Source organism: Pongo abelii, chromosome 3 (assembly GCF_028885655.2).
Source record: "Pongo abelii isolate AG06213 chromosome 3, NHGRI_mPonAbe1-v2.0_pri, whole genome shotgun sequence".
In the NCBI taxonomy this organism is placed as follows: Eukaryota; Metazoa; Chordata; class Mammalia; order Primates; family Hominidae; genus Pongo; species Pongo abelii.
In genome coordinates this window covers 63,404,185-63,414,546 of record NC_071988.2, presented here as the reverse complement: position 1 = coordinate 63,414,546, position 10,362 = coordinate 63,404,185, and the positions used below count along the sequence as shown (strand labels likewise).

The following is a 10,362-nucleotide window of genomic DNA, read 5'->3' as shown; positions in this document are numbered from 1 at the left end:
ACTTTTAAAGTAAAAAATTTGAATTCTGATCTAGCTCTATTACGCTGCAAAAACAGTTTCATTCTTTTAAACAAACATTAGTGATTACTAAGTAGTTCTACAACTTACCACAACATTTGAATTGCCCAACTTCTGTGTCTTCGAATAATGAAATAAGAACTGTTTAAAAAAAGCAGTAAGTTTCACTATAAAAATTAATGGTTCCCTTATTATTTTATAAGGTATAGATTTATGAAAATCATCTTACCCTTTTAGTATTATCTTTTTCATCTTGTTCCTATTGAAAAGAGATATTTTATATATATATTATATATTGTAAAATTTTACTATCTTATATACAGTAATTTTATAATGTTATAACACACAATTATTTAAAACACATGACTCATGTTACATATAAAATATAAGACTGAAATTAGTTAAGCATCCGTTGCTCTAAAAATAAATGGGAAATTAATTGAATATTGTTTACAAATAAAGATGTGCATAAAGATCTCTTTACTGCAACTTTATTCATAAGTGTAAAAAATTGGAAACATCCTAAATATTCAACAGTGGTAGAATGGGAAATTATTATATCATGACATGATGGAATATTCAGAGGAGAAGACTGAAAGAATCACATGCAAATATTTTTACTGTTTATCACTAAATATGAAGGTTATGAGTTGGTTTTGATGTCTTCCATAAAAAAATTTTTAGCCGGGCGCGGTGGTTTACGCCTGTAATCCCAGCACTTTGGGAGGCCGAGGTGGGCGGATCACGAGGTCAGGAGACTGAGACCATCCCGGCTAACACGGTGAAATCCCGTCTCTACTAAAAAAAATACAAAAAATTAGCCAGGCCTGGTGGCGGGAGCGCCTGTAGTCCCAGCTACTCAGGAGGCTGAGGCAGAAGAATGGCGTGAACCTGGGAGGCGGAGCTTGCAGTGAGCCGAGATGGCGCCACTGTACTCCAGCCTGGGCGACAGAGCGAGACTCCAACTCAAAAAAAAAAAAAAATTTTAAATCATATAATTCCTTTTTTGTTGTTGTTCTTTCTCACTTGCTTTTAATAAAAATGGAAGACCATGAATACACACCATTGTCATTTCTTTTATCTTAATTAGGAAAAAATCAATTATGCTTTTTGGACAATATCACCATTAGAAACAATGGATAAATATACAATTGTAGGCAGAGATTATTTAGTTTCATAAAACATTTATGGTTTCAAATTATGGATTTTTTTTCTTTGAATTATTATATATGAAAAGTATGGAAGTCAGAGTGTACCAATGACCACAGATTAAGTTAGAATTGCAAATGAAAAATATAATTCCAAACCTGAAGCTCTCATCTTTAATAAAGTAGCTTTAAAATAAGTTCATTGATAAGATAGAGATTATAAAATTAGGTATGGTGCTTATGCTACTTTTCAAGTTCCCATCTACTCTCACTCCAAGACAAAAAGTTCTCCCAGAAGAATCAAGTAATTTTAATAAGAAACCAAGACAATGACAATACAATTTGCTTTTTTTTTTTGCATTCTTAATGCCCTACTCTCCCACAAAGTACAATGTCCTAACCTTTGAACCATAAGATGTGCTTAGCAGCTTAGAAAGATGCATCTGTTCTCCAAAGTAGCATGAGTCAGGGCAAAAACAGAGAGCCAACATGACCCCATATTTATTCCTCCGGACTGGAACTCATTTTATATTTGATGGGGCCATATGATTTCCCAATTAGATTACTGTAAGCTCCATTAATATGATGCTCAATTCTCAGATATCAGAGAACCTGAAGTATTTCTTATCCAAAAACAATTTTTCCTCTTCTAACTTGTCTTGGAATGCTTCCTAAATTGGGCATATTTTCTTCCAGGAGAAATTCCAAGAAATTTTTGGATAATTTTTGTCTACAAACAAAACACTATTTCAACCTTACCTGAGGCTTTGGTAGCATTCCCATAATCACAAAGCAAAGCTCCTCCAGTGCGTTGGATGCCTAACAGAAATGAGAAGATATGTAAGTTATGCTTCTGCTTTAACGACGTTTACATAGAAGAGATAACTATAAAATGTTAGGGGCATGAGGAAATGCTAACTACCTAGAAAAGAATCCTTCTGGAGATTATTAAAACTGTTGGAATCCTTTGATTTCTCTCATAACAAAAACTTGGCTATAAAAGTAAAGCCTTCCTTCTAACCAGAAAAAAAAAAAAAAGGTAAGAATGGTACATATGCACTCATGAAGGCTTCTGCTGTGATCTAGATACATAGTTCTCAGCACTTGCTAAAATATTATGAAATTCTATGACTGAGAGTAACAAGGGACAGTGACAGAAGAGGAATTATTCTTCCCAGCTTGTAGCAAAATCTGTATCTACATGCCAAAGCTGTGAGCCTCGCTGAATATTACTCATTATTGGCTAATTTGAAAATCCTGCAATTGCTTGAAAACAATGGGAAGTGGAGGAGAAGAAGCCATGCGTGGTGCACCTAATCTGAGTACCACCCTTCCAGATTGCTGACTGCACACCCCAGGATCAGGTTTTTCAAAGCATTCGAGCACAGAAGTAGGGCAGGGCTCTGTGGTTAGCAGCCAGCTGGGTGTGGTAAGGAGTAGAAGAAATGGACAAGCAGGGGCGAAACCTGCCTTGCACAGAATTTAGCACAGTAGCACCATAAACAATTGATTACTTAATGTATGCATTTTGGAAGTAATGAAGAACTAGAACAGTAGGGAGGGCAATATAATTAGTGGTTAAAAGCATGAGCTATGGAGTTGGGAAGCCTGTAACTTTATCGCAGTGCAAATTCCATTTCTGCTTTTTATTAGCTGTGTAACCTTGGGCTGGTTACCTAACCTCTCTAAATTTCCATTTCTTCAGCTCTAAGTCGGGGATGACATCACTGCAGAGAGTTCTTAGAATAATTAAATGTAGGTAAAGTTCTCAGGTTGATTTACAGCTGAAGTGATTCTTAATTTAGAAGTTATATGAAAAAGAGGTCAGGTGCAGGGGCTCACGCCTGTAATGCCAGCACTTTGGGAGGCTGAGGCAGATGGATCACCTGAGTTCAGGAATTCGAGACCAGCCTGGCCAACACGGTGAAACCCAGTCTCTACTAAAATACAAACATTAGCCGGGCATGGTAGCATGCGCCTGTAATTCCAGCTACTCGGGAGGCTGAGGCAGGAGAATCACTTGAACCTGGGAGGCAGAGGTTGCAGTGAGTCGAAATCTCGACACTGCACTCTAGCCTGGGTGATGGAGTGAGACTCTGTCTCAAAAAAAAAAAAAAAGAAAGAAAGACATATGAAAAGAATTGTTCAGGGCCTCCAGTAGTCTCACTTTCTCTCCCTTTGAACATCAGTACATGCTTGACATGGTTGGTTGTGGTTAGAGACACAGGTGGAGTCGACAGTTTTTCTGTGCATCCTTCCTAGCATCAGAGGTCTGCTTTGTTCTCTTCATTCCATTTGTTTGCTTGTCATGCAAATTCTTGGGATATTTACTAATAATGTCTCATATGTATATAGTGTTTCAATAAATTAGAAAACATTTTCATATACAGTCATGCACCACATAATGGCATGTCAGTCAATGAGTCAATGATAGAATGCATATACAATGTGGTCACATAAGATTATTATGAAGCTGAAAAACTCCTATCATCTAGTCATATCTTGATGATCCTGACCTGTGTACGCCTAGGCTAATATGCATGCTTGTGTCTTCATTATTAACAACAAAGTTTAAAAAGTCAAAAAAATTATTTTTAATTTCAAAAGCTTATAGAATGAGAATATAAAGAAAATATTTCTGTACACCTGTTCAGCATGTTTGTGTTATAAGCCAAGTGTCATTACAAAAGAGAAAAAAGTTCTAAAATATTAAGAAGTTGGCCAGGAACGGTGGCTCATGCCTGTAATTCCAGCACTTTGGGAGGCCGAGGTGGAAGAATTGCTTGAGCCCAGGAGTTTGAGACCAGCCTGGACAACATAGCAAGATCCTGTCTCTACAAAAAATACAAAAAATTAGCCAGGTGTGGTGGTGCATGCCTGTAGTCCCAGCTACTCAGGAGGCTGAAATGGGAGGATCATCTGAGCCCAGGAGTTCGAGGCTACAGTGAGCCATGATTATGCCACTGCACTCCAGCCTGGATGACAGAATGAAACCCTGTCTTGAAAAAGAAAAAATTAAAAAGTTTATAAAAGTAAAAAAGTTACAGTAAGCTAGGTTAATTTATTATTGAAGAGAGAAAAATTTTTAAATAAATTTAATGCAGCCTAAGTTTACAGTGTTTATGAAATCTGCAGTAGTGTATAGTAAGGTCCTAGGCCTTCACATTCACTCATTACTGACTCACTGACTCACCCAAAGCAACTTCCAGTCTTTCAAGCTCCATTCATGGTGAGTGCCCTATACAAGTGCATCATTTTTTATCTTTTATATTATGTATTTACTGTACCTTTTCTACATTTAGATATATTTAATTACATAGTGTGTTACAACTGCCCACAGTATTCAGTACAGTAATGTGCTGTACAGGTTTGTAGCCATATAGCCTAGGTGTGTAGTAGGCTGTACATCTAGATTTGTGTAAGGACACTCTATGATGTTTATACAATGACAAATCGTCTAAGGACACATTTCTCAGAATGTATATCCCCATCGTTAAGTGATGCATGACTATACATAATTTGTATTCTGTCCTACACAGGACATGAATTGTTATTCTCATATACAGAGGAAGTAAGGTTCTAAGAGACTGTCACTTGCCCAATACCACACATGGCTAGGAGTTGGAGGAGTGTGGCCTGGCACCTTGGCCTTCTGATTTGTAGGTATTATTGTGTTGCATTGGTATTGCCTGCTAAGCCTGGAGTTGGGAGTTGGCTGCGAGAAATCTAGAGTGTGAACACTGATACATCCTTTCTCACTGGTTATACTTAAGGGCTGAATACACAGGTCACCCCACAAAAATCTGAAATAAAATCCCTATAACTTCCCTTACCAGCTTGGTCAAGAGGGTGAGACCCCCATCTTTACACAAAATTTTTTTCTTTTAATTAGCTGGGCATGGTGGCATGCTTCTGTAGTCCCAGCTATTCAGAAGGCTGAGGTGGGAGGATTGCTTGAGCCCGGGAGTTCTTAGCTGTGGTGAGCTATAATTGTACCACTGCATTCCAGCCTGGGCGACAGAGTGAGACCCTATCTCTAAAAACAAAAACAAAATGCTCCACTTATGCTCATTTCAAAATAGCAAATACAAAACAATAAGAAGAAAATACCCAATGATGTCATGTGTCAAAAATGTATTTCACCTCAAAGAAGAATAAACACTTATGGCTGATTTCAAAATAGAAAATACAAAACAATAGAAAGAAAATACCTAGTGATGTCGTGTTTCAAAAATGTATTTCAACTCAAAGAAGAATAAATTCACACATGTGAGTTGTTTCTTCCTAGAAAACAGTTTCTAAGCTGGATGAGCTTCAGTAAGATTGAATTTTGACTGAAAAAGTTTCAAAGCAAATGCATTTTCCCCAACTCCCCTTTACAAGAAGCCAATTCTCAACTATTCTTCAAGGATTTAAATACATGAAAGTTTTAATATCTTATTTTTAAATATATAGACCTTAAAGATAACATTTTCTACTTGGTGAAAATGTTTCAAAGCAATGGTCACATAATCACATAAATAATAAGATAATAGTGTATGTGAAAATTAACAATGTTTTAAAATTGTATCAAATTTGGTGCTACATATACACCACTAAATACTACCCAGCCATAAAAAAGAATGAGATCATATCCTTTGCAGCAACATGGATGGAGCTGGAGGGTATTACCCTAAGCGAAATAACATAGGAACAGAAAACCAAATACCACACGTTCTCACTTATAAGTAGGAGCTAAACATGGATGCACGTGGGCAAAAAGAAGGAAACAACAGATACCGGGGCCTACTTGAGGGTGGAGGGTGGAGGGTGGAAAGAGGGTTAGGATAAAAAAAATACCTATCTAGTACTATGCTTATTACCTGGGTGATGAAATAATCTATACACCAAACCTCCACAACACACTTTACCTACATAACAAATCTGCACATTTACCCCTGAACCTAAAATTAAAAAAAAATTATTTAGGGTCTGTGGGCTCTATCAAGGGATTTTGATACTATTCTAATCGTAATAAGAAACCATAGGAAGATTTGGAGCAAAGCAGTGATATGATGTCTTAGTATTTTAAATGACTAAGTGATGCTAAAACCTTAAATCTGAGTACAACAATAGCTATACTTATCACGAGTTTTCAGTTGTGTACCGAATTGCCCACTCATGAATTGAGTTTATTATCAATGTTTTGAGAAAATAATGACAATTTTTAGAAATTATAGTAATTACTGTTATAATAATATCCCCATTGAATCACGCCCCCCTGTATCCATTGCCTTTATGTAGTCAGTCCCCTAACGCAGACACTGAGTGTGTGTGGCCCCCCACATTGACTCTTTGTCTTGCTTTGGCCAATGAGGCATGAGTAAATATGTCACAAGCAGAGGTTTGAAACCCACTTAGGTGATGGAGCTTGCTCTCCCACTGCTGGTGGAACCCAGCAACCACGTGAGAAAGGTCAGACTAGCCTGCTGGACTGTAAGTAACACTTCGCCCAGTTGCCTCCACCACCCCTGCTGATAGCCAGCCAACGACCACCAAGCATATGAAGAAACCCAGCCACAGAAGTAAGCCCATAAAATGATATATTCCCAAAACATCAGGAATACAATTTTTAAAAACAATTCCTAATTTATTAATATTACTTATTCTTGTGAAGGTACCCAAATACACTTACTATACATAAGCACCATTCCAAAGAGATGCATCTGTATTAGTTTAGCAGCTATTTCTAGGGAAGGGACTTGTGAATCTATCTCTTTTATATAATTTCTTTCATTTCTTTCCTTTGAGTTTTTTATAATTCATAATTTCACAAGTTTCAAAACTAAAAAATTATAAGATGATATCCAGTTAAAAAGTCCTCCTATTTCTGTCCTATCCACCTAAGACTCCCTTTCTACATAACCATTATCATTTATTTTGTATGTATTCTTCCAGAATTTATATTTTTTATTTGAGAGCTAAATCAGTAAAACCATATTTATATGGTTTTTAAACTAATGAATGGGCCAAAAAAAAAGGGATGACATAATGATATTTGTTACAAGAGAACAATTTCTGCATAGCATGTTTGCTACTGGGTTTTATTAACTAAGTAATTAAAGAGATATTTATTGAGTCTCTTCTCAAGCATGATTCCAGGTGCTGGCTATAAATGTATCCCATATAAGAGCATCACCAATATACTATGGTGAAACCAAAATTAGGTTTTAATGCATAGCTTTAATTTCACATGTAATAAAACAATAATTTTTTAAAGTATTAAATTTATTACAATTTCAATTGTAAATGTAAAACTTTCAAATAGTAAATTTACTAAGCTCCTCTTGAAAGAGGCACAGTACTGAAATCCAGTCAAACATTAGTTTATCTTGATGAAGTTTAAATGAGTGCTTTAAAATTCATCCTCTTAGTACTGAAGACCTAAAAGTGATTTTGAGGATGTTCCTGAATTTTAAATACAACACAAATGCATATAGGCTGATTAATATCATCTCATGTTATTAATATATATCTGCCAATGCTCCTTGAATAATTTGAAATATTGTTCAAAAACATCATCTATTGTGATCCTGGTCTTGCTTTACTATCTAATACCTCAAATTTCCAGCAGGTATCTAGGGAATGGGTTGAGGCAGAAGAAATAGAACACTATACAAGGCTGTTTCTTCACACTGGCCAGGAAAACACAACTGGAGACTGTGTGACCAACAGCCTGGGCACCTCGGCCAAACTATGTAGGGAGTACGCCCCAGGAGCATAGCTGATGACTCTGAAAGCAGCATCATCCAGTAAAGACAATGTAAGAACACACTTATTCCCCACTCCTTAAGTGTTCATGCAGAGGAGCTAGATTAGCACTCCTGGCCTCTTTCCAAAACCTTCTCTTAATTCTTTTCTGTTGAAGAGGAGTGAGTTGTCTGGTAGGCGAACTGAGAAGAAGAAATTGGGCATGTTCAGTTCAGCTCTTTCCTCTACGGAGTCAGTGTTCTTGCTCTGGTCAGCTGTTCTTGCCTGGTCTCTGCCCTGTGGCTGAGAATCTGACTGGTGGAAAGCTCAGAGTCACTGTCTGAGACTTGCAGGCAAGTTTAATTCTGGAGGCAATTATAGCAAACACACTTGATATCAGATCTGAAGCCACAGTCACAAATGGACTTTTCAGTTATAATGATGATGCTTTGACCTCCAAAAGTCTGACTCATAAATTCATCTCTCAATGGTTTCAAACTCAACTGGGAGATAGGATATTTGTCCCCAAATACAGCAATAGATACAGTATTTTAAATTTTTATTATTATTTAAACTTTTATTTTAGGTTCAGGAGTACATATGCAAGATTGTCATGTAGGTAAACTTGTGTCACAGGCGTCTCTTATACAGATTATTTCGTCACCCAGGTACTAAATCTAGTACCCAATAGTTACTGATCCTCTCCCTCCTCCCACCTCCACCCTCTAGCAGGCCCTGTGTCCATTGTTCCCCTCTTTGTGTCCATGTGTTCTCATCACTTAACTCCCACTTATAAGTGAGAAAATGCAGTATTTGGTTTTCTGTTCCTGTGTTAGTTTGCTTAAATTTTTATTATTTGGTGGAGACAGGGTCTTGCTATGTTTCCCAGGCTAGTCTTGAACTCCCAGCCTCAAGTGATCCTCCCACCTGGGCCTCTCAAAGCACTAGGATTACAGGCATGAGCCACTGCACCCTGACAGATACAGTATTTCTAACTTAACACATAATTTGATTTTGAAATTAACATTTTAATTTGACATTACAAAATATGTGTATATTGTCTGCAAATCTATTTTATTTAGTGATGAAAGCCCTAGCACATTACAACACAAGTCCACAGTACTGATTATTATCTGCAGCAAATGTAATAATATCTCACACGTTGACATGTTTTTATGAACACATAAAGGTTCCCAAAGGCAGCAATGGAGAGTTTAAGCACTACACAAACACCTACATTATTACAAAATATCTTCAATTGGAATTACCTGAGGCTGGGAATCAACGGACAGAAAAGACGAACAAGCATCATCTATCTGTAGAAAACAAAAATGTCAGTTACATCCTGGGAATGGACAGAAAATAACAGAAAGTAGATTTTACAAAGTCACATTACCTATGGAACATTAACCACAGTTCCATGATGGTTAATGTTCCATCATTAACCATCATTAACCGGAGTTTAGGACTCTGGATTTGGAAGAGAGGAGCCTCAAAAACTTTATAAGAAAGTCTTAGAAATGAGACTTCTCTCAAGATGTCCCCCTAACTGCAGGGTATATGTCTCTAGCGACTGCTGACGGGGACCATCCTAGGGCGTGAAGATGCCTCACATTAATATATTGAGGAAAAGACTTTCACGTATTATTTAGCCTGAGAAATGTGAGAGCTGGCTAAAGAATGATCTTGAAATTAAGGCAGACCTTTGGTTATCATATGGTTCTTTATGACACATGAACCTAAATTAACATCATAACAGCATGATAAACAGCATACCAGAAAAATTGTTCATACAACATAGGCAATCCACTAGATCTCTCCCATGAAACCAGTATTGGAAGAGAGTTCTATTTTATAATGAGGGTTTATTGAGCTACAGTTGGCAACTATTTTCAGTCCTTATCCTAAAAAGAAAACTTGAGACTTTAAATGGTAGAATGAGAGATTTATATTAATCATAAAAAAACTATGCTGAGAAGTTAAGCACTAAACTGGATGTCTGGCATTGTTTATGACATTTATTTCTTTGATGGCCTTTTAAAATGGAACTGGAAAAAAATGGAACTGATTCTTGTCTCTCTGGAATGATTGAAGTTGAGTCCTATTTATGGTAATCCATCTCAGAGGCCCGTTTCAGTACCAGAATTCTTTTTCTCATACCAGGGGGCGGATTATTATACTTTACTGTCATAAATTCTCAAGCTCCTCATTGCTTCCAAGTTGAACATGTCCTAAAATATATTATTTCCTAACTTAGAGAATAACAAAGGTATAAGACATTATAGAAAAAGCATAAGCTTATGTCTCCTTCCTTTTTATCCTCACAGAACTTTTATCCTTCTTTTAGCCTCATCTTCCCTTTATGTCCCAAATATTTGGGGAATTGTTTGTTCCACTCATCCTTTGCGCCCACCCACCTGGTCCCTCTTCCTTGCCATACAAACCTGAAATCATGGACACACACACA

At 36.9% G+C, this 10,362-nt stretch overlaps 1 protein-coding gene across 5 annotated transcripts in view; it reads right to left on the bottom strand.

The window, feature by feature from the left end:
- Positions 1 to 10,362, bottom strand: part of NMU (neuromedin U) — a 35,720-nt gene that overhangs the window by 11,662 nt on the left and 13,696 nt on the right. For 4 of the 5 annotated variants that reach the window (XM_054554003.2, XM_009240019.4, XM_063723440.1 and 1 more), the window contains exons 3-6: positions 9,164 to 9,211; positions 1,926 to 1,985; positions 248 to 277; positions 109 to 159 (exon numbers count right to left, since the gene is read on the bottom strand). In XM_054554003.2, coding sequence (XP_054409978.1) covers positions 109 to 159; positions 248 to 277; positions 1,926 to 1,985; positions 9,164 to 9,211 — 189 coding nt within the window. The remainder of the gene's footprint in view (positions 1 to 108; positions 160 to 247; positions 278 to 1,925; positions 1,986 to 9,163; positions 9,212 to 10,362) is intronic. The other variant, XM_054554004.2, reaches the window with a different exon arrangement.